Source organism: Pan paniscus, chromosome 11 (assembly GCF_029289425.2).
Source record: "Pan paniscus chromosome 11, NHGRI_mPanPan1-v2.0_pri, whole genome shotgun sequence".
Classification (NCBI taxonomy): domain Eukaryota; kingdom Metazoa; phylum Chordata; class Mammalia; order Primates; family Hominidae; genus Pan; species Pan paniscus.
In genome coordinates, this window is record NC_073260.2 from 88,776,265 (window position 1) to 88,798,194 (window position 21,930).

Here is a 21,930-nt window from a genome sequence, read left to right on the forward strand (position 1 = left end):
TTTTGCTCAAGCTAGTTTGTTTATTTTCATCCTTAACATTTGTTAAAGACCCCACTCACTTTTGAGAATGAACTAAGCAAACTAAGGGGAAGCTAGTTGCCTCTCAGCAAACACCAAGTAGGCTGTAATCTAATGCCACAACCCTGTGCCTGTTTCCAACATATCCCCATAAAGCATCATCTTAGAAAACCGCACGCAAAGACTGTTTGGACGTGGAGGGCGAGGTCTTAAGCCAGCGGAACCCTAAAACCCCGTCTGAGGCGGAATGCCGCCGGGACCGGAAAGCGGACCTCCCTAACAGCACTAGGCTGAAGACTTCCGCCCCGCAGAGGACTTGCCTCCACTGCCACCTGCAAGTCCGCCCGGCTGTACTTCTGCGCAGGCTCCAGGAGTTGTTTGCTGTCTCTATGGCAACCCAGTAGCTGGAGTCTGAAGATGGAGACCAACGAGTCTACGGAGGGATCGCAGTCGCGGTCGCGGTGAGAGCCGCAGCTCTGGCTGCAGGCATAAGGGGACGAGGAAGGTCAGCTGACTTCCTCTGCTGCGCTTTTGACAGCCATGTCGTGTTTGCTTTCTTTCAGATCTTTAGACATACAGCCCAGCTCCGAAGGACTGGGGCCCACTTCGGAACCGTTTCCTTCTTCAGATGACAGTCCTAGGTCGGCCCTGGCAGCTGCAACCGCAGCAGCTGCAGCGGCTGCATCAGCTGCTGCAGCTACTGCAGCTTTCACCACTGCCAAAGCAGCTGCATTATCTACAAAGACCCCAGGGCCCTGTTCTGAGTTCATGGAGCCGTCCTCTGACCCCAGCCTTCTTGGGGAGCCCTGTGCGGGACCTGGCTTTACCCACAATATAGCCCATGGGAGTCTTGGCTTTGAGCCCGTCTATGTTTCCTGTATTGCTCAGGACCCTTGCACTACAACTGACCATAGTTCTAATTCTGGCCCTGTTCCAGGCTCTAGCTCTGGGCCTGTTCTTGGCTCCAGCTCAGGTGCTGGCCATGGCTCTGGCTCTGGCTCTGGTCCTGGCTGTGGCTCTGTCCCTGGCTCTGGTCCTGGTCCTGGCTCTGGTCCTGGTCATGGCTCTGGCTCTCATCCTGGTCCTGCCTCTGGGCCTGGTCCAGACACTGGCCCTGACTCTGAGCTCAGCCCCTGTGTTCCTCCAGGGTTCAGAAACCTGGTGGCGGATCGGGTCCCTAACTATACCTCCTGGAGTCAGCACTGCCCCTGGGAGCCCCAGAAACAACCACCTTGGGAATTTTTGCAAGTCTTAGAACCGGGTGCCCGAGGACTATGGAAACCCCCAGACATTAAAGGGAAGCTTATGGTTTGCTATGAAACTTTGCCGCGGGGCCAGTGCCTCCTCTACAACTGGGAGGAAGAGGTATTAAGTTTTGGCCTGCTCCCTTTTCTTGAAGGCTGCCCTCAGTTTCTTAGGGGAGGCAGTAGTTTACATGAGGGTGGGTACCAGAAGGGATATTATAGTCATTCAACTTGGGATCCACAGAGAGCCACCAACCACCTGGATCAAGTCCCAAGCATGCAGGATGGCTCTGAGAGTTTTTTCTTCCGACACGGACACCGGGGACTGCTGACTATGCAACTAAAGTCACCCATGCCCTCCAGCACCACCCAGAAAGACTCGTACCAGCCACCAGGAAACGTCTATTGGCCACTTCGAGGTGTGAAATGTGAGAGAGAGTAGGCCAGAACGAGCCCATTAGTCAGAGGGAAGAAGAGGAAGGAATTTCTGGTGGGGCTGTGGATTCTCCAATGGATATAAGGGCGGAACCCCAAGGTTCTTCTTCCTTTTCTCAAGTTAGTTTCTTCTGGGCCTCCTTCTTAACCAGACCCCACCTTGCCCACCCCCCACTCTCTCACAGGGAAGCGTGAAGCCATGCTGGAGATGCTCCTGCAGCATCAGATCTGGTAAGGGATTGGGTAAAGGGGAAGAGGGATGGGGAGGAGAAAAATTGGGTGAGAATGGCCTTGACACCCCTCGGGCTACATAGTAAAGAGGTGCAGGCAGAACAGGAACCCACAAGGAAGCTCTTCGAGGTTGAGTCTGTGACACACCATGACTACCGAATGGAGCTGGCACAAGCAGGGACTCCTGCCCCAACAAAGGTGAGAACCCACCCCCCATCCCCCGCCACTTGCACCAGCTGGGCTCTGACAGGCTGTGGCCAAGTACCAAGCCCAGAGGTTGAGAGAGAGGGCTGAAGGCCAGGAGTTACTCAGTACCCTCCCTCACAGCCTCATGACTACCGCCAGGAGCAACCTGAGACCTTCTGGATACAGAGGGCACCACAGCTGCCGGTGTGTGAGGGTGACTAGGTGTTGGGGGCAGAGCGGGGCGGGAAAGGTAGGGCAGAGTTGTTTTGTTCTGGCTTGGGGAGAGCGGGATCCATCCTCATCCTGGCACTCCTCCAGGGTGTCAGTAACATCAGGACATTGGACACACCATTCCGGAAGAACTGCAGCTTCTCAACACCAGTACCCTTGTCTCTGGGGCAACTTTTGCCCTATGAACCTGAGAATTACCCCTACCAATTGGGAGAAATATCTTCCCTTCCCTGTCCCGGAGGAAGGCTGGGTGGTGGAGGGGGGAGAATGACTCCTTTCTGAGGGGTGAGGAGGGAAGTGGGGTATGGAATATGGAATCTATTTCTGTCTGCACTAGAGAGGTCGGGAGGAAGTTAATTCTCACTGTACTTGAAGAGGCTTTACATAAAGGGTTCTCTCTCATCCCAAGACTGCTAATTTAGTGATTCTGTGAGTCACTGTGTGCATACCCCATAACCTTTCCTTGGGATTGCCCCTATCCCACACTATGACATCAGAACTTTTTTTATTATTGTTTTATATTTGACCAAAATATTCTGGTTTAGATACAGATATTTACAGAAAGTAGGGAGGAAGGGGACCAAGCCAGAGAGGGACAGGTATATGTACAGGGCTGAGCTGCAGAGGGCTACAACTTCCATATAAGGTAGGTTTTTTTGTGGCTGTTTTCCATTGCATATGAAAATGTCCATTTCTGGTGTGTGCAGACATGGTGGCCATTGCCCACCCAGGTACCAGCAGCAGAAGACTGTCTGACTTGGAAAGAATGGGGGTTTACAGGAGTCCAGGAGGTCCTTTCCGCTCTCCTAAGAGCCAGTATGTTCGCATCTTTCCTTTTCCCTGGAAGTGGGAGAGTGGACATGATTCAGATGCTTCGATGTTAGTCCCTTTGTCTCCCTCTCTTTCCCTATGATTCCCATAATCACTTTCACCCTCCCTTTCCATGCCCCCCTCCCCATGGCCTGCCATCACCTTCATTTCCACATCCCCCCGAAGCTCTAGCTGGAAGCATCCTAGCTCATCTAGGGCATCCTTGGTGGTAGAGGAGACATGGATCTTCAGCGCTGGGGTGGGTGGAATGGGGAGGATGGTGGAATGAGGAATCAAAGAAAAGGCAATCAAATAATTGGTGATACTGTATAGCACCGTGCCCGACCAACCATCCCTGGGAAGCTCCCAATGCATATCTATTAGGACCAAAATATGCCCAACCTCCCAATGCATATCTATTAGAACCAAAATATGCCCGAGGATGCGACACTAAGGAACTGTGGTCTCTCAGATTAAGAAATTGGAGGAATTATGAAAAGAAGAAAAGCGCAAGATAAATTGAGGCCAACAGTGGGGTTGAGGGCTAATGTCTTACCTTGACCATTAGACTCCATTCGAGAAGCAGTGTTCACTGTGTCTCCAAAAAGACAATAACGGGGCATCTTCAGACCAACAACCCCAGCGCAGACTGGCCCTATGAGAAGAAACAGGTTGGGAGAGTCTGGGAAAGGTGGAGACTAGGGCTGGAGTGAGAGTCAGCCTTACCAGTATGGACCCCTATGCGTAGCCTCAGCTGGTCATGGGGTCGGTGGCGGATGCGGAAGGAAGAAACTGCATCTAGTAATGCTAGGGCCATACGAGCAATTTCTGGTGCATGGCGTTGACCATTTCGGCCTGGGAGGCCAGATACCACCATGTAAGCATCCCCAATCGTCTCCACCTGATTGAGAGGAGGATTAAAAGGTCACCTCTATTTATATCCATGGGGATGGGAAAAAGTAGAGGGAGACAAGCTGGACACCATCATTAATCATCCTGACATCCTGGAGACCAGAATATTGACTAGAAAATAAGTGCCATGGTCCTGAGTCTAGGGGAGAGGAGATGTCTAGGGAATCTTTAAGTCTTCTTTCTCCACCCAGCACCTGGTGAATACTCAGTAAACATTTGCGGAATGAATGAACACCCTGTCTGCAGCAGGACATGGACAAATAGGCTCTGCCATCAGGAAATGGGAAGCAAGAAAACAGTAACTCAAGAGGACAGAGGCTGGTGAGGAGGTAAAGCAGGCCCAGTGAAATGGACCAGACAGCCCAAACTGTCAGAGAGGAGGAAAGCAGGCATTTGATTTTGGTAATTGTGCCAAAGCTATGTAAGAGAATAAATGCCATTGTTTTAAGGAAATACACAGTGAAGTTTTTAGGAAATACACACTAAGTATTTAGGGATAAAGTAGTTATCCCTAAATAGTAGTCTGCCACATGCCAAACAATGTTAGGTACTTTCCATACAACGAATCTATTATTCCCATCTTACAGATAAAACAACTGAGGCTCAGGGAGATTCTGTGACTTACCTAAGGCCACACAGTTAGCAACAAGCCAATATTCAAATCCAGATGATTTTTACTCCCAAGGACAATAAATCCAACTCAATAACTTCAACAAAAAGTTTTACTTTTTAAAATATATTTTCCCTCACCCCACTAAATCAGTCTGGACCCACATCCTATATGATTCTTCCATGTCTGGAGAGGACTGGAGAGAAATGTTGGATAGGCTGTATTTATACTCCAGGGAGATAGGAGCTAAATCTCATGATGGTTCTGATTAGGGAAGTCAAAGGATTCACAAGAAATTCGACTGGAGTGTACAATTATAGTGCTGGAGCTACATCTGTCTACGAAGTACACTCCAGCACCAGGATGCTGAGTACCCTGGAGGGAAAACTGATCATGGGGTGGGTAAGGTGTGTGGGGTTCAGGGAGACTGAGTTTCAAAGCGGGTCTCTATTAAAGGGTCTTCTATTGAACAGCGGCCCCAGCTCTCACCTTGTAGACATCAAAGTTGTCAATTATGGCATCAAAGCAGGTATACAGGTCATTAAGAAGTGTCACTACCTAAAAGGGATAGAAAAGCAGAGGCCCTGAGACTTGTGCCCAATTTTCTAAGAATTCTTAACCCACAAGCCATCAAAAGATGTGGGAACTCTAGAACAAACTCATCTTTCCTATTATCAATGAGGCTTCCCCAGGTCCCTACCCACCCAACCCCACCCGCCACCTCTCACCTATGGCTCTCACCTGCATGGGGGTGCTCTCTGCTGACAATGCTGTGAAGCCAACAATGTCACTGAAGTAGATGGTAACACTGTCAAAGGCCTCAGCCTGTACAGTCTCTCCCCGTTTTAACTGCTCTGCCACTGAACTAGGAAGCAAGGGTGCCATATGAGCCAAACTCCAAGAGAGCAGGAGTGGAAGAGAGAGGGAAAGTGTATGTGGCTGCAGCAGAGATGAGCTGTAACAAGAAAGCTGGGCTTTTCAGGTGGGAGGGAGGAAAGTGGCTGGGAAGACATTACAGTCTAATGCAAGGTAAGGCACACAAGTGGCGGGGGGTTTTGAGGGGAATCCCTGTGCATGGGAGCTGTCTCAAGTTGGGACTGTTTTACATACACTTGCTGAAGCAAGGGCGTGGTAGAGCAGGGTCTTAAGAAGAAGGGATGGGCAGCCAGTAAGAAGGCAGCATAGCTGATGTGGAGACAGAATGACAGCAAATAATCTATAAGCAGGGGTGCTCCCTGTGGCCAGCAGGGTTCTGAGGGTGGGGAGGCGAGTTCTCAGGTGCCTGATGAGGCAGAGCCCAACAGAGCAGAATCCCAAAAGAAAATACAGGAAGGGGGACAAAGTCTCACTGGGGTAGGATTTGGTAGAGCAGAGCTTCAGCCTTGCGTTTTTCCTCCAGATAGGCCTGTGTGCGTTCCTCCACCAGCTTCTCCAAGTTATTGGCATACTGTTCCATGCGCAGCAGGAGGTTGTCCAATATGCTGGTGCCACCCTCCCTAGGGGGAGGCCAGGATAAGGCACTTGCTCTAAGATTCTGAAGATTCCCAGGACTTCCTATCCAACCCACCCTCTGGTCCCACCTGCCCCACTTCATGCACCAGGACTAATAAGTCTTCTATCCCTGGGAAGCCCCTGCCCCACAATGCCCTCTCACTTGTTAAAGCGCCGAATGAAGCCCTTAATCTGTCCAAAGTCTGGCCGCTCAGCTGGGTCCTGAGCCCAACATCGCTCCATCAGCAAAACTAGCTCTTCATTCAGTTGGGTCCGGTCAATGCTTGGCCGGAAATGTGGCCGCTGACCATTTCGTACCTTCTGGACAATCTCTGAGGGTGATCAAAGGTTTGGATGAAGAACAGAGTTCCCCCAGGAAGAAGAGGCTGTGGGTAGTGGATTGACTCTTACCTTTGGGGCTGAGGTCCAGGCCCTCCAAGTAGAAAGGACCACTGCGAAGTGCTATCTCCTGCAGGATGATCCCAAAGCTATAGACGTCAGCCTTCTGCATGCCTGTGGTTGGCAAGGGGTTCCCACTGAGCAGTTCTGGGGCAGTCCACAGCTTCTCTGAAAAGAGGAAACTGGCTGGCCAGGTCCCCCGAAATGGGGCACCCCCAAGCCCACCTGGGCTCATCCCTATATTACTGTCACTCCACCTCCCTCTCCCACCATCCCTAGGTGGAAAGAGGAACAATATAAAAAGTGGGTTGTGGGGGTGGGCCTCACTGGCATAGAGGGCATGGCTGTCATCAGGTTCAGCAGTTGATCGGAAGCTGGCCAGGCCATAGTCTGTGATTTTGAGCACAAAACGACTATCCACCACACAGTTGGAGGACTTGAGACTCCCATGCGATGAAATAATGCTGTTGTGGAGAAAGGCCATGCCCTGCAGGGTACAGATCAAGTCATGGGATTGGATCATATCTGGCTTAGAATACCCTCTCTCCATGAGATGGGCACTGGCTAGCTGTCTACAGATCTTGGGTCCACAAAAATAATAAGCTGATTTTGGAAGGCATCCTTTGCAGTTTCCACCCAAGGAAGCAGGAAGAACAGAAGAGTCATCTGTTCCTGGTATCATAAGCAGGACACAGGCACCCAGCCACCAGGGACAGGGAAAATGCTTAAAAAGAGGGATAAGTGGAGCTACAAATGACTACCCTGGAGAGGGCAGTCAATCTTCTTGATTAGTGAAGAGAACAGAACTTGGGTGAAGACCAAAATGATATAACACCCATGGTGGCCTCAGATACCTGGCTACTAATTAGGAAGACATGACTTGAGACCCAGGTATCAAGAGTAGCTGGATATACCAAGGAAGACCAGTTGTAAACTTTAATGCATAACCAGGCGTAGGTGGGCAAGTCGGGGTAGAGGAGGAACAAGATCTACTAGAGGGAGGTGGGCAGGTCGGGGTAGAGGAGGAACAAGATCTACTAGAGGGAGGTGGGCAGGTCGGGGTAGAGGAGGAACAAGATCTACTAGAGGGAGGTGGGCAGGTCGGGGTAGAGGAGGAAAAAGATCTACTAGAGGGAGGTGGGCAGGTCGGGGTAGAGGAGGAACAAGATCTACTAGAGGGAATGCTGGATCAGAGAGAAAGTGCAGAACATTGTAAACCTGGAAAATGGACAAAATCTGCTAAGCCAGTGCAGAAGCCTAAAACTGCTGGCTCTGTGGGTCCAGAGAGGGAAAAACCTTTGCCTCCGAGGAGCTGAAAGACAGTCTTAAAGGCCGGGCTCAGTGGCTCATGCCTGTAATCCCAGCACTTTGGGAGGCCAAGGCTGGCAGATTGCTTGTGCCCAGCAGTTCAAGACCAGCCTCAGCAACATGGCGAAACCCCATCTCTACCAAAAATACAAAAATGAGCCAGGCACTGCAGCACACGCTGTGGTCCCAGCTACTCAGGAGGCTAAGATGGGAGAATCACTTGAGCCCAGGAGGTCGAAGCTGCAGTAAGCAGTGATCTAGCCACTACACTCTAGCCTGGGTGACAGAATAAGACCCTGTCTCAGAAAAAAAAAAAAAAGTCTTAATGATGCTCCCCAAAAATGAAACCCTAGGAGCCACCCAAGTCAGTTCAGGTGAGACAGAAAGAGGATACAAGGTTCAATATGCTAACAAAAAACATTTCTGTCTAAATGTTTAGCTCTGGACTTAATTCATAACTCTAATCTCTATGAACTCTTCCTTTTTATTTATTTTGGTATCAACAAAACTTTTGGGAATCTCTGAAGTTGTGAATTTACTTGTGTGGAAACTGTGCAAAGGATGCCTTCAAAAATCACAGGATTAGGCTTCTGGCTTTGTTGTAAATCACTTTTCCACCAAATCACTGTTCTCTCAAGAGTCGTGTCTTATATTTATCATCACACCTCTAGTTGAGCATGACATTGGCTTTACTAATATTTTTATCTCTCATTTGATAGCATATTTTCACACACAAAAAAATACTCTTTAAATAACTTCATGAGAATTCAGCAGAAAACCAAAGCTAGTTTCAAATACAGTGTGGGGTGATCCACTGGGATGCTCATTGGCTATGAGACTTATTTCAGAAAACCTGTCCAACTCATGCAAGATTCTATTTTATGCTCCACAAATCCATGGGCCTCTGAGTCATTTGAACATAGCGAAAACCTAGTATAACAGAGGAGTACCAAAGGTTTTTAGTACAATCTTCCTTGGTTTCTCTTAGTTCTACTAGTAAATGTTCCTTTTTTAAATTTCAGTTTTCTGAACAAAAGGGCAGACATGCCAAATATTGGTCAGAGAGTAAAATAATGAGAGGAAAAACAGGAGATAAATATGTTCGGAGAGTAAAATAATGAGAGGAAAAACAAGAGATAAATATGTTCAGAGACTCCACTCATTTTATGAGTTCTTAGAGGTAAAAGAGATGATGGAAAGAGACCTGAGATATTTAAGACAGAAAGATAGAAACTCTCTACAGGCACAGGACTCCTTGTGGCAGGTAAAACTCACTGTCCCAGTTATAAGCCCCAGACTCCTTGTTTACCCATTATTACCAGACCATGGGAATAAGGGGAGATGAGAGAACAGGACTTTCAGAGGACTAGAAGGAGAAAAACCACAATCAAAGAACAGTGGAAGTGATTTAAAGTGGATGAACTTCTAAGGAGTGGGGAAGACTCACCTTAACAAGGTCATTAATGAGTGAATAACGAAACATCCAGTCCAAGTTGATGCTGTCATTTTCTAGAATATCCTGGTAAGTGACATGGAATAGATTGTCTGTCCTGGTCCCACCAGCTATCACCCGGCATAGAGTCAGTATAACTTTGGGTCTATCCTTCCCACCCCTGCCATAATCTCCTACACCTATCCCTCACCTGTAAACTCCCACGAGGACAATATTCAGTGACAATGCAAATGTTGGGAGGGTCTATGCAGGCGCCAATGAAGCGAGTGAGATGGTTGAACTGAACATCTCTCATCTGGCAGAAAAAAACAATGGGAAGGATGAGAAAATTGAAAGAGTTAAAAATTAGATACAGAAACTTACCACTACATAAGAGGACCTTTCTCTTAGTTGTATCTACGATTTTAAAATCATTTATAAATCAACCCCTTGCCCATCTAGCCAATTTTACTATTTCATAGTTTTCCCCACTCCTCCATTACATACATGTTTGAGTCCATCCTCTGTTACATACATGTTTGAGTTCAAACAGAACCTGCCGGGTCAGCTCAATGCGCTTCTTATTCACATGTTTGATGGCGACAACATTTCCCTGATGGTGGGAGTGAAAGGGGAAAGGAAAGTGAATATCAGAAGTTCTGGGTACAAGGAAATGCTAGAGAGCAGTGGAAGCACCCAGGAGCTCAGCTGGGCACAGAGAGGGGGGTATGAGGGACAGAGGTTCAGGGGCAGAGGTGGCAGATGGGGATGAGACAGGATGAAATGGTGGGGACCAGAACAAGCAAATGACTGTTCACCTTGAAGTGACCGGTGTTGGCAAAGATCTGGTATTTCCCATGGGCTGTCATGAGCGAGCCGTAACTGGATCCCCGCTGGGGCCAAGGGCAACATGGAGGCGGAAGGATGAAAGGAACATTAGATGATGGTGGTAGTGCAGGGGCTATCATTACAAGCCAATGTGCTGGGAGAGATCCAGGGTAAGAAGGGACAGGAACTCAGAGGGAGGCAGAGGAACAGCTGAGACAAGGGCTCACCAGCGACAGTGTGAGGCGACTGCCTGCACCTTTGTGATAACGCTCTGAGTTGCCAAACTGCAGTTCTTCCCAGCGAATACGCCACAACATGCTAGCCAGCTCCTTCTCCAGCATCAGCTTTCTGTAAGGACTGCACACCTCAGTTGACTGGCAAGCCGAATCCTGCCACCCCCAAGCCAACAGCAGGGTTGCAGGGGCTTCCCTGCAGCTCCTGAAGCTGCAACTGTTACACCTGAGAGACAGGGCTGGAAGATAAGGCTGCATTCTCGGCATATCTGGCACATGCCCTATGCTCACTAACAAACACAGAGATTGGGGGTGAAAGTTCTTTCCTAAAAGAAGACCAATGGAAAATTCACCTTTGATCTTAACCCCACTGAAAAACACTAGTTAGTATATCCAGTCTAGGACCAAAAGTGGAACAAACACCTAGGCTAAGCGACAACTAAAGAGAAAGGCTAGAGAGGAAGACGCTGTTGGGTCTAAGAGACAACCAGCAAATTAAGAAACCTACTACCCTATCCCACGTTATAGGGACCACCTGGCTTCAGCCAGAGGTTGTGTGGCAATGGGGGCAGGGAGTAGGTCAGCAAGAAACCCAGAACTCACCGGAAAATTAGGAAGCTGGAAACACCAAACATGATGAAGGTGATTCCTGTGCCCAGAGCCACAATTGCCAGGGTTGAAAGTGGAGCTGAAGGGGAAATAGAGACCCTGAGGAAGACTGTGTGCGGACTTGGCAGAATGGAGAATGGGGTGCATAGGTGCATAGACAGACTCCTTGGGAGTAGGAAGAAATGAGGAGGGAGGGATGCAGACGTAAAGGCAGAAGCACAGTTAAGAGTGGAGGGTCAGTGAGGGTGGAGGCCATGAATGGAAAGCAAAGGGAGGAAAGCTGCTCCCAGTCCCTGCACACACCCACTTTTATCACAGGATGGGTCGTCCAAGTCAAAGGCACAGGGGGGATTGTCCGAGGGAGGAGCCCCCTTCACCCAGGGAATAGGCCGTCCCGTCCACCAAATCTGCTTCTCAGCTCCCGAGTAGTGGGCTGCAGGCTGTAAGGAAGCAAAAAGCTGGGCCCACAGGCCTGCTCCCACCAGCCTCCTCCCCAGACCCGAGCTGTTTCGCTGCTTTTCTCCCCAGCCTACCACCCAGCCAGGATGCAGTGCCAGCAGAGAAAACAAGTCCCTCATCTAGTAGTTTTGGTTCTGCCCCCACTGAACCCTTGAAAGCTGGATTTTGCAGGGCCACACTCTCTTCCCTGCCTCCTCCTCCATCACCTGAAAGTCCCCAGAATCCAGGTCTCCCATGGCCCAGAGGACAAAGTCAGTCTCCCGGTCATTGTTCTTGTCCATGACAACCAGCCCAGTTACACCTAAGACAGAAAAGAGTGTCCTTTCTTTGAGGTCTACCCTGGGCTCCTCTCCCACTCACTCATGCCTACGGCTCCCTCAGAGTCTACCCTTCCCCGATCTTGAGGTGTGGGCACCTCTGCCATATTCACTAACCCCCACTAAAGCTGTGGTGACCCTGACATCTGTTTCTTCTTCAGCCCACTCTATTCCTGACATCAGCCCTCAGATCCCCATTGACCCCTATTCATTACCATGATATCTTCGTCCCTGCATCTTTTCCACAATTCGAAGTCCATCCTCCCGGGTGCCTCCTTCCTGTATTGTCTCATTCAGGACTTCAGCATATAGCAGGATCCCATCATAGAAGCAGCCAGCGATGAGGTTCATCTGGGGGTGGCAACTTCAGCAGTACTCTCCAAATGTCCTGCAAGGCCCCTTCCCCTCTCTCTGGGGTCTCCCTTCTACCTATTCTCTCTTCTGGTTTGCTTTCTTCCCTCTTATTCCTAAAGTGCCATCCCTTCCTAACTACTCCCTAGGGCAGAAGGAAAAATCCTGGACAGAAGCGGAGACCCCCCAAAGTTGGGCTTGCTCCACAGCCAAGACTTGATGCTGAGTTTGGGAGAGAAGCCCTTCCCCAAAGCTTGACCTGACTCTCAGGAAGGGAGAGATCTACTTACCAGGGAAGGGCCCAGCTCCACACCAAAGTCTTCCCGGGCTCTTATCAGCAGACGATTCTGGAATTCCTGATACTCAGGATTTGGGGGTTCTCGGTACGTGATCACCAATACAGTCTGTACCAGCAGCATATGGGGAAGAGTGAACAGGATTCAAGATAGGCATTAGGGGAAGAGAAGATGCAGGACAGGGAAACTTGGTAAAATATACATGATATAAAATATACACAGGTGAGTCTGAAGGCTTTGAAAGGGCTACTAACCGCTCTCTCTCTGCGTGTGTGTGTGTGTGTGTGTGTGTGTGTGTGTGTATTGTGTTGCATACATCTGGGAAGAGGGAGTGGCACTCCTCCTGAAAGGTAGATAGGACTGGTTCTGGGAAGGTGGAAACTGGCAAATAATAGTCAACCCCATCCCCAAAGCCCAGCCCAACATCTTCCAGAGCTCCCTTCCAGCATCCAGGTTCCTGCCAGGCCACCACAGCTCACACGGCTCCTCTGTCCCATGCTTTCTGGGTATCTGCTTATGATCAAGGACAACACCCACTAACAGCTCCTCTCTGAGATGTTAATCACTGTTAATGTCATCAGTAAAATACTAACATTGTCATTTCGGCCACTTGAACACAGTGTCTCCACCCAGTGAATTAGAGAGATTTCAGGCCCTATGACAACTGAGGGAAATACTTTGAGACAGTGATTCCACCTGTGAAAAGCTGTGTGCTCATCCATTTAATGTGTGGAACACCTACCACAAACAGCACTGTCCTGCTTACTGAGTAATAGATGTGTCACAGGGACAAACACACAGTCACATGCCCACACACATTTCACAGGTAAGCAAATGACACATGTGATCTCAGACATGCACACATCTCACTGGCCCATGAGTCAGCATCTCTGTCTCTCACCAAAGTGCCTGCTTGGCTCCCATTAGTCTCACACATTTCCCCTTCCTGAGCTGCTGGACCTCCCAGTCTCAGGCCCTGCCTCAGGCCACATAGTCACTGAGACCAACCTCTGCTCCAACAGGAAACTGGCATCACAACTTCAAGGAAAGACTTCAGTTCAATATATTTTATGAAACATGACTTTGTGAAATGATAATTTAAAATCCGGTCATTTCTCCCAGTTTTGTTTATTCTTGTCATAGAAAGTACATGTGGACCATAGAGATACGCTGCACTAGACACATCACATATGGCCTATTATGTATCAATTCATTACAGATAGGAAATAATAAAGTCGATTTCTAATATGCATTCATTATATTATATTAGACTGCAGCTTGCCTCAAGATATCATTATTCTTACTAGAGCATTTAGCTGCCTGATTACACACTTCTAACATTCTCCCAGTCTCAGGTAAAATTTTTTTAAAAAGAGAAGGGAACTGAGGAAAGGGTTGAAATAGTTCATTCAGTAGCATCTGTTCCAAGAATAAAATAAAGAGGTAGAATATTGTTGACAAGCAATGTAAAAAGTCAGGAAAAGGGCGAGAAAAGATCAGGTTCAACACAATTTATATTTCAATAAAGGCTGATGATAGGTTTTTAACACATTTTAAACACTAATTCTCAACACTAAGTTTGGCTAGTTTGTTAGGCTAGCAGTTATCAAACTTTTGGTCTCACAATCGCTTTACACTCTTAAAAATTATTAAGGACCCCAAATAAAGTTTGTTTATGTGGACTATATCTATCAATATTGACCGTCTTAGAAATTAAAACTGATAAATTTTGAAAATGCAAGAACACACAAGCACACCTTCCATAGCTGTCCAAGTGATGACATCATCATGCCATGTAACCTCTGGAAAACTTCCCTACACAATCACAAAAGAACAAGCGTGACAAAGCAGATAAGATCTTTGTATTATTTTTAAATAGTTTTGACCCCATGGTCCCCCTAAACTGCTATGCTAGAACTGTTTTTGCTGTGGTTACTAGTTGTAGTTGTAGTACCAAAAAACAAAAATGAAAAACCAAACCAAAAAAAAAAACCCAACCTCAAACAGTTTCTGTGCTTGCTCAGGGGTTTGAGAGACAGTGAAGGAGGATAATTGTGTCCCATTTCACAGTGGACCCCAGGTGGAAAAAACAAGCAAAGTCCGCCACAAATGGGTGCAGTGGTGGGTGGGTGCCAGGAGCACACCTAGGAAATGTGCACCCTCAGGAGGCACCTGCCTCTATCTGTGGACCCGCCCACTGAGACTTGCCCTGGCCAACTGGAGAGTGGTCAACAGTGGCCTAATGAGACAAGTGATCTCCAAGCCCTTGGTTTAGTGCTTTCTTCCATTCTTGCCGCTGGTGCTCCCTGTGTGTAACCCAATCTCATGCTGGTCATGTAGGTTGTGATCTCTGCCTGGGTTTCTAACCCTGTAGTCCTCCATTGACCAGCCTGGGCTTCTGGATCCTCAGAGCCTGGTCATTGCTTATTTAGTTCCACTCAATCTTTTCTTCCCTATCCTGGTTGATCACCTAGTTTACATTACTTGCCAGCTCTACTCCTGTCTAGGTGAATTCCTCATCCTATCCCCCTCTCCCCAACACACCCCTAATTCAATTCAGCAAATATGTGTTAAACACCTACTACATGCTAGACATATGGAATATGAAGATGAGCATGATCCCTGCCCTGGAGCAGCTAGTGGCTAAATGGGAGAGAAAAATCATATCAACATACTTGATTTCAGAGCTCTCTCCCTAGTAGCCAGTATCGATACGGCATGAGCTAGGGCCTTTCCTTGAGCATGATACCCTCCTGGAAAAGCTGTGGGCATCTGTGTCAAGGCCTCCTTTCCTCTATTGCCACCTTTTCCAGGCTGGCCTGGTCTGGGACCTCAGAGGGCCAGTGTCTCTGGGAGAAAGGCTCTGTGCTCTTTCATCCTTGCTTGGCTGTAGCTAACTGCCCAACATCCCTCAGACTCTCCCCTGCTTCCCCATTGGAAGGTGGGAGGGGCGGGGCACCTTATCACCCCTCAGCCCCACCTACCCAAAGCCTTGACCTTCCCATCAGCATATTCCTGGCTGCCTAGTTCCCTTCTCTTGTGTTGCAGCAAAGATTCCCTCTTTATTTCTCTGTCTGAATAATGCCCACAGTGAGGGGGAGAACTGAGAGTTAATTGATATAACTGATTATTGGATGACTAGATCCCTCCTCTAGCTACCCTTAATGCTGGGGACCCTTGGCTGGGCAATAATGCTCACAGAAGAAAGTGAGGCTTTTCTTCCACAAATAGAATACAGCCAGCAAGGCGCAGTGGCTCATGCCTGTAATCCCAGCACTTTGAGAGGCCAAGGCAAGAAGATCATTTGAGCCCAGGAGTTCGAGACCAGCCTGGGCAACATGATAAGACCCCATCTCTATAAAAAATAAAAAATTATCTGGGCATGGTGTCATATGCCTGTAGTCCCAGCAACTCGGGAGGCTGAGGTGGGAGGATTGCTTCAGCCTGGGAGGTCAAGACTGCAGTGAGCAGCTGTGATCACACCACTGCACTCCAACTTGGGCAACAGAGCTGTCTCAAAAAGAAAAAGGATATAACCAGGAAGGTTATGGAGTGCTCCCATCTGAGAGGGTCACAGATCTTCTGCAGTCCACACCAGCTGAAGTACAATCCCCTTGTTCTTCTCTTTTCATAACACTCTATTCCTTTCCTCTTTATGTTTTAGTAACACATCACAATATGTTCCTACATTTGTATTTATTTGCTTACTTATTTATTGCCTGCCCATCCTACCAAATGTAAACTCCAAAAAGGCAGGAACAAAGTCTGTTATGCTCTCCCTTGTATACCAGTACCTAGCACAGTGACTGGACATGATAGGTGCTCAGTAAATACTAATGAAATGAGTCAGCCTTCAAATAAATCAAACACAGACTGAATAATATGGTTAGTTCTATGGTAGATGGAGTTAAGCAAAAGAATAGGAAATTCAGTCCCACTTAGGGATTCTGGGATCATTTCCTAGAAAGGAAAATAACTGGTATGAGTCTTAAAGAATATGGAAGCATTACCCAGACAAAGGTGAGAAGATTGTTTTAGGAAAACATTATGGCATAAACAAAACCTGCCCTGCCACTGCCCATATTCAAGTGTGACAGTCACAGACTCATTCTCAGGCATGCAAACAGCTATGTCATTCTCAGTCAGACACACACTCGTCAGTCGCAACCAAATATATAATCACAGCCACATAAAACCTTACTGGAGAAGAATGGCCACCCAGGTCCAGCCCTTATACACAGCTACTTAGAACCAAATAATCCCAGAGTTTAAAGGACTTTAAGGTTATCCCATAAGCCACCTCCAATCCTTCTTGGAAAAAAGGAGGTATATGGATAAATACACGGGAAACACTTATATGCACGGTTAGTAAAAAAGTGGCGGGGGAATCGGGAAGATTCATGGGTATGATTTTGAGAGGCAGATATTTGGGATGAGGGAAGGAAGAGCATTCCAGACAAAAGGAAAAAGAACATAAAGGCACAGGGGCAGGAAGGCCCTGGGGTTGGGGGAACTCAGAGGCCTGGTAGGCTGCAGTTCTCAGCATGAGGGTACCAGGAGGTAAGACTGAAAAAGTGGTTTGAGAACAGACTGCAGAAGGTCTTAAATGTCACAATAAGGAGTCAGGATTTTATTCTCTAGAACACAAGTCACTGAAAGTTTTGAGCAGGAGTGAAATGAACAGAGTCATGCCAACATTCCCCACAAATTTTCTGAAATCTGAAATGCATTTCTTTCCATTCCTGCTATCATCACACTAGTTCAAGCCATATCACCTCACCCCCTTCTAATCTGTTACAGTTGGTCTCACTGCCCCAGGTCTCCCCCTCTTCTAATCCTGAATTCTGTCACTACTGTATAATTATCTCCACACACACACACACACACAAAAAGTCAAGGACCCCAAATTCAAGTCCTGGTGCCTTAAGACTTAGAGCTCTCCTTAATCTGATTCTACCTTTGCAACTTTATTTCCTGTATCTCCTTTAAGTGAACCCCTCATTCTTGTCGGGTCAGCATCTTCTTGGTCTCTCAAACACGCCCATTCCTATCTTTTTCTCTTTGCTCAGGATGCTTGGATCTCCTCTCCCACTCTGACTATGAATATGACATCTATCATTAAAGTCACAATAGGGTCTCACTTCCTGTGTAAAAGCCTTCCCTAAACACAGCCCACACTGACTCTTCCTCCTCTGAGCCACTAAAGTTCTTAGTGTCTGTTCCAGGACACATAATCATATCCTTTCTCAAACTTTGTCTGACTGTACCAGAACGATGCCTCACCTCTCCATAAAGGGTGGAAGCCCACCCAAGGGCTAGGATCAGATCTTTTCCTGAACTTTTCTCCCCCACAATATAGCCTACTACTGACACTTAGGAAAGTCAGTGTTTTAGGATTTTGGAGGCAGCCAAAGTCAGTCTTGGCAGCAAGCACACCAAGAGTCACAAAAGTAGAGAAGTAAGAAAGGGTGACACTAGACTCAGAATGCCTCTGTTCATTTTACTCCTGTGGCTCACAATTCCTGCCTGGTTCCTAGGGTTTCTTTAGGGTCTTGTGAGAGAGAATTTCCAGCGAAGCACCTCTTCCCCCTCCTCCTTCAGATTTGGCTCAAATGATACCTGAAAGGCCTCTCTGAGGGCCTGGGCCTGTTCCCGGGTGCGATTGTCCTGCCAGGGCCGGCCTGTAGCACGTGTGGGGCCTGCACGGAGGCTCTCCCCAAAGACATCCAGGTAAAAGAAGACATAATCCCCATTGGTCAGATTCTCCCTCTGGGCCTGAAGCAGGATCTCATGCAGCATCTCCAGAGGGCCGCAGATATACACAACTGGGAGCAGGTACATGACAGAGGAGCACCTGAGAAGGTATCCAGGTCCCCCACACAGCCCCCTCTCTGAATCACTGGGATGTCCCTCTTCAGCAAGAAAGAGAGTGCCCTAACCTATCAACCCCAAAGCAGATGCTCCCCAGCCCACCCCCCTTGGAGTCCACCATAAGTACCCTGGGGCCATATGGACCATCTGGCAGAAGTCAGAGCCTGTCCAGACCCCAGAGGAAGGGAGCCGTCACTCTCAAGCCCCTCCCTTTCCCAGAGCCTCCCTTGCTACTCCCCACCCAACCGGCCTGCTCCCTGACTCTTCCCTGCCCTTCCCTGGGCTCAAAGGCACAGACAGCACAGATTTCTCAGTATGAACTTTATCTGTCTTTCCCAAATCTGCTGAGCCCTGAGTCCGTTCAAGGAGCCCTCATTATTTTTACACCACCAAGGGGTCTTGGCGCCCAGTATGGGTGGTAGCTCTGATCACAGACAGGGCACATTTCAGAGTGGCTGTCAATCACATTCACTACTCTAGGGCACAAACATTGCTCCCGAAACTTAATATCCCCTCATTTTCACATTCCACCTTGATACAAGGCTTCACCCCTCATGCTCTCTTCTTGTTTGCATCTGCCTAGGGTGTTCACAAGCTCCCATGATGAAGCCTTGGCCCTCTCACAGGTGCTCTGTCCACGTGTGCTTCTTGATCCCAACCACCACATACAGCTGCTCAATGCCTATCTCCATCTACAGTTCCCCAGTGCTGAGCTTTAGGGACACAGCAACCCTCCTCCCCTGACCCTAAAATAGCCCGGGCCACACTCACTGCGCCCGTTGGCCCGGATGAAGTGGGTGGCCTGCTCGGGGCCCCCTGGCTCTCGGGCATACACCTGGTGCTGCACACTGAGGTTGCTGCCCTGCAGGGCCTCAAAGACGCCCTCGATGGTGAAGTAGTGAGGCCGGTCATCTGTGCGAGCATCCAGGTACAGCAAGGCAGCACGGGCAGTCCAATTGAAGTGCCCGTGTAGTGTCACCACAAACTCACCCAGCTTGGGAGCAGAGGGGCCAGTGCGAACCAGGGTACGATAATGGTCATTCTTAGCCGAAAAACCAGAGGCCACAGCACCCGCAGTCAGCAGGGGAAGGCGCCAGTGGGAGGCAAAGCGGGCCACAGAGGCAGCAGGGTACACGCAACCGGGACCTAACAGCAGGTCGGGGTCATGGTACAGCTTGAGGTCCACAGCGCTCAGCGGTGCCAGGTACTCAGAGCAGGCGCCTTCCAGTTCGGAGCTGACAAACCGCAGGTCCACGGGCAGTGCCCGGCCCAGAGCCTCCACAGCTAGTGCCACAGCGGGTCCCACCCGTGGCCAGGCCCAGGCATAGCTCAGGTTGTGTTCTGGCAGCACCACCGCCAGCGTCAGGTTCCGCGCCCCGGGAGGACGCACCCCACCTGCCAGGGCTGCCACCAACAGCAGGAGTGATGGCAGCGCCATGGGGATAAAGCAGCAGCCCCACCGCCCCCAGAACTTGGGGCTGCTCTGGCCTACAGGGGAGAGGCGAGCACCCCCCAGTCTGGAGCTTGGGGAAGAGGGCCAGGAAGAGGAGGAGTAGGCTAGGTAGGCTGGGATGCAGAAGGTGCTGGGGGCCGGGGAGAGGAGGGGGAGATGGGAGGAAGGCGGGGGGCGGGCAAGGAGTGGGCTACCAGCCTAGGGCAAGGACTGAGGACTGAGAGCGGGGTGGGAGGGGGAGGGAGGGACCGAGGGGGCCTGCGGCCAGGATGGGGACAGTGCGAGGTGAAGAAGCCTGATGAATCTAAAGCTGAGAAGGAAAAGGGGATCTGGGACTGGGATGGGGTGGGGGTGGGGGGCGGGTGGTACAAAGAAACGGCCTGGGGGAACCTCACAGCTGAAAGGGCCGGGAGGGCAGGAGGGCGCTGCGCCACATAGGACCAAGGGGGTAAGGTGGGAGGGTGCCCGCGCCGCGGAAGGACTGGGATCATGGGCAGGCGGGGAGCGAAGCGAGGCCTGGGCCGGAGGGCAGGGGAAGGCAGGGGTAAATCTCCCTGTGAAGGATTCTCCCGGAGCTCCTGCTTGGACTAACGGGCCCGGGCGCTGGTCCCATCCGGAGCTACGGCGGCCCCGCCCGTGTCCCCGCTCCTCTCTGCTCCGCTTCTCCTGGGCCCTGGCGGCCGGCGCTGCCCGGCACTTCCTCCCGCCCCCCGCCTGGGCCCCGCGCGCGCCGCTCGTCCGGGTCAGGTCGCCTCGGCCCGGCCCGTCTCCGCTCGCTGCGCCGGCGGCCGAGTGCGACTCCCCCGGGCAGGCCGCCCGCCCCCGCCCCTCCCCCGCTGCCCCTCCTCCTCCCTCCCGGCCCCACCCTCCGGCGCCGGCTGCCTTCCCCCACCCCCCACCCGGGCGCTCGGGACCGCCAGGTCCCAAACCCACCCCGGTGAGCACTTGGGGGCTCCGCACCAAGGCCTCGCCGGCCAGCAGGGTTCCGGGGCGCTCCCTCACTCTCAGGGCCTAGCCTGGTCTCCCCCACGCCCCTGGTCCCCCTGCCGCCCCTCCTTCCATTTCCATCTCACACACGCCAGCGACCCCAGGGTTTGTCTTCTCCCCCTCGCTCAGCCCGCTCTTCTTGGGTCTCCCCTCTGAACTCCCTGAGTCCCTCAGTGGTTCCAGTCTCCAGGAAGCAGTCGAGGATCCCCAGACGTGTGGTATCCTCACCAGCCCCCCCACCTAGCAAACCATAGCGCCCTCCCGACGGCAGTGCGGCTTACTCCACCGGGGACCATGCCCGCTCCCTGGACGGGCCCCTCCAGCAGCCAGGGGCCCCTGCTCTACACTTCCCACCAGTCCTTAGAAAGTCCACGAGGCTCCTTCTTGCTTGGGACTCAACTCTCGGCCCCCCGCTGTCTCCATGCCCCCTGCCCTCCTCGTGTCCTCAGAAGCCCACCGCAGCCCGCCCGGCTTCCTCCGCACCATCTGCTCAGTCAGGGCCTCGATTTTCTTTTGTCTCCTGCACAGCGCAGGCTGGCGCCTGGGGAAAGCCTGTAACGGACCGGCGGGACACTCCCCGCAGTGGAAGCCCATCCACGCTCTCCTGGGGTTCCACCTTGCTCCTAGCTTCCCTTAGGAAGCTTTCCCTAGGGCCCTCATATCTGGAGTGCCAATCTGACCCCAAGAACAGCTTGTGAGGGATGATCTCATGGTGGCTGAGAGGGACTGCTATGGGACCTTGGGGATTTTTCTCCAACTGTCATAAAGGACATGCACATAAGCCCATTCTCTGCCCGCGCTAAGAGCCACGGTTTCTCTCCCCCTTCAAGCTATTTCTCCAGAAATCACAAGCTAAGAGCGCTCCTGGAGCCCTGGAGTGGGGTGGGAGTGTATAGGGCGAGGACGGGCATGGTTTCCCTGAGATGAAGGCGACACCTAGTGGTTTGGTGGGGGAAATTAAGGACAATGCCGCTTTATCCTTAGGCACGATATTTATTGAACACGGGCTGCCTAGCACAAGCTGTACCTGTGAATACAAAGAAAGCCGAATGATACAGCCCTTACCTTTGAGGAACATGCATTTGCAATCCCTGGGGCACAGAGGCCAAGAGCAGGCCGCCCCTAACAATGTTCTTGCCTCAAGCCCAGTAGAGATGGAAGCCTCAGGACAGCTCCTTCTTTAACGCAGAGGGGTTGGTAACTCTAGTTCCAGGCTCCC

General features: G+C 50.4%; 2 protein-coding genes across 9 annotated transcripts; one reads left to right on the top strand and one right to left on the bottom strand.

Moving 5' to 3' along the window:
* The first annotated feature begins 160 nt into the window (after positions 1-160).
* SPAG8 (sperm associated antigen 8) lies at positions 161-4,777 on the top strand. 4 transcript variants are annotated; one of them, XM_003829847.6, is made up of 8 exons: positions 161-479; positions 582-1,383; positions 1,507-1,681; positions 1,883-1,928; positions 2,012-2,126; positions 2,256-2,318; positions 3,053-3,161; positions 4,259-4,777. In XM_003829847.6, the coding sequence occupies exons 1-8, from the start codon at positions 436-438 to the stop codon at positions 4,390-4,392; spliced, it is 1,488 nt and encodes a 495-aa protein (XP_003829895.3). In that variant the 5' UTR covers positions 161-435; the 3' UTR covers positions 4,393-4,777. The 4 variants fall into 4 exon arrangements, with proteins under 4 accessions (XP_003829895.3, XP_008953484.3, XP_003829893.3 ...); XM_034967404.3 differs by lacking the exons at positions 3,053-3,161; positions 4,259-4,777 and adding an exon at positions 2,433-2,747 and having other exon boundaries at positions 177-479; positions 582-669; positions 712-1,383; XM_008955236.5 differs by lacking the exons at positions 3,053-3,161; positions 4,259-4,777 and adding an exon at positions 2,433-2,747 and having other exon boundaries at positions 166-479; positions 2,274-2,318.
* NPR2 (natriuretic peptide receptor 2) lies at positions 2,834-20,528 on the bottom strand. 5 transcript variants are annotated; one of them, XM_003829844.6, is made up of 22 exons: positions 19,043-20,528; positions 18,020-18,225; positions 12,395-12,508; positions 11,969-12,104; positions 11,643-11,737; positions 11,285-11,417; positions 10,972-11,056; positions 10,363-10,483; positions 10,126-10,200; positions 9,843-9,920; positions 9,519-9,623; positions 9,323-9,394; positions 6,895-7,054; positions 6,580-6,735; positions 6,332-6,500; positions 6,027-6,173; positions 5,419-5,542; positions 5,167-5,235; positions 3,882-4,056; positions 3,712-3,810; positions 3,318-3,409; positions 2,834-3,185 (listed from the first exon to the last, which is right to left on the bottom strand). In XM_003829844.6, exons 1-22 carry the CDS (start codon positions 19,707-19,709, stop codon positions 3,120-3,122), a joined length of 3,144 nt encoding a protein of 1,047 aa, XP_003829892.1. In that variant the 5' UTR covers positions 19,710-20,528; the 3' UTR covers positions 2,834-3,119. The 5 variants fall into 5 exon arrangements, with proteins under 5 accessions (XP_003829892.1, XP_063450472.1, XP_063450474.1 ...); XM_063594402.1 differs by having other exon boundaries at positions 10,363-10,492; XM_063594404.1 differs by having other exon boundaries at positions 10,363-10,492; positions 19,262-19,877.
* Positions 20,529-21,930: the final 1,402 nt, after the last annotated feature.

Bases quoted from the DNA above. Each gene is read 5' to 3' on its own strand.
- SPAG8 (XM_003829847.6), top strand. From the start codon at position 436: ATGGAGACCAACGAGTCTACGGAGGGATCGCAGTCGCGGTCGCG. The intron at 1,384-1,506 runs GTATTAAGTTTT...TGGGATCCACAG, and splicing joins TCTACAACTGGGAGGAAGAG to AGAGCCACCAACCACCTGGA. The intron at 1,929-2,011 runs GTAAGGGATTGG...CGGGCTACATAG, and splicing joins CTCCTGCAGCATCAGATCTG to TAAAGAGGTGCAGGCAGAAC.
- NPR2 (XM_063594402.1), bottom strand. From the start codon at position 19,709: ATGGCGCTGCCATCACTCCTGCTGTTGGTGGCAGCCCTGGCAGGTGGG. The intron at 12,105-12,394 runs GTAAGTAGATCT...TGCCACCCCCAG, and splicing joins TGGAGCTGGGCCCTTCCCTG to ATGAACCTCATCGCTGGCTG. The intron at 3,811-3,881 runs GTAAGGCTGACT...TTCTTCTCATAG, and splicing joins ACGCATAGGGGTCCATACTG to GGCCAGTCTGCGCTGGGGTT.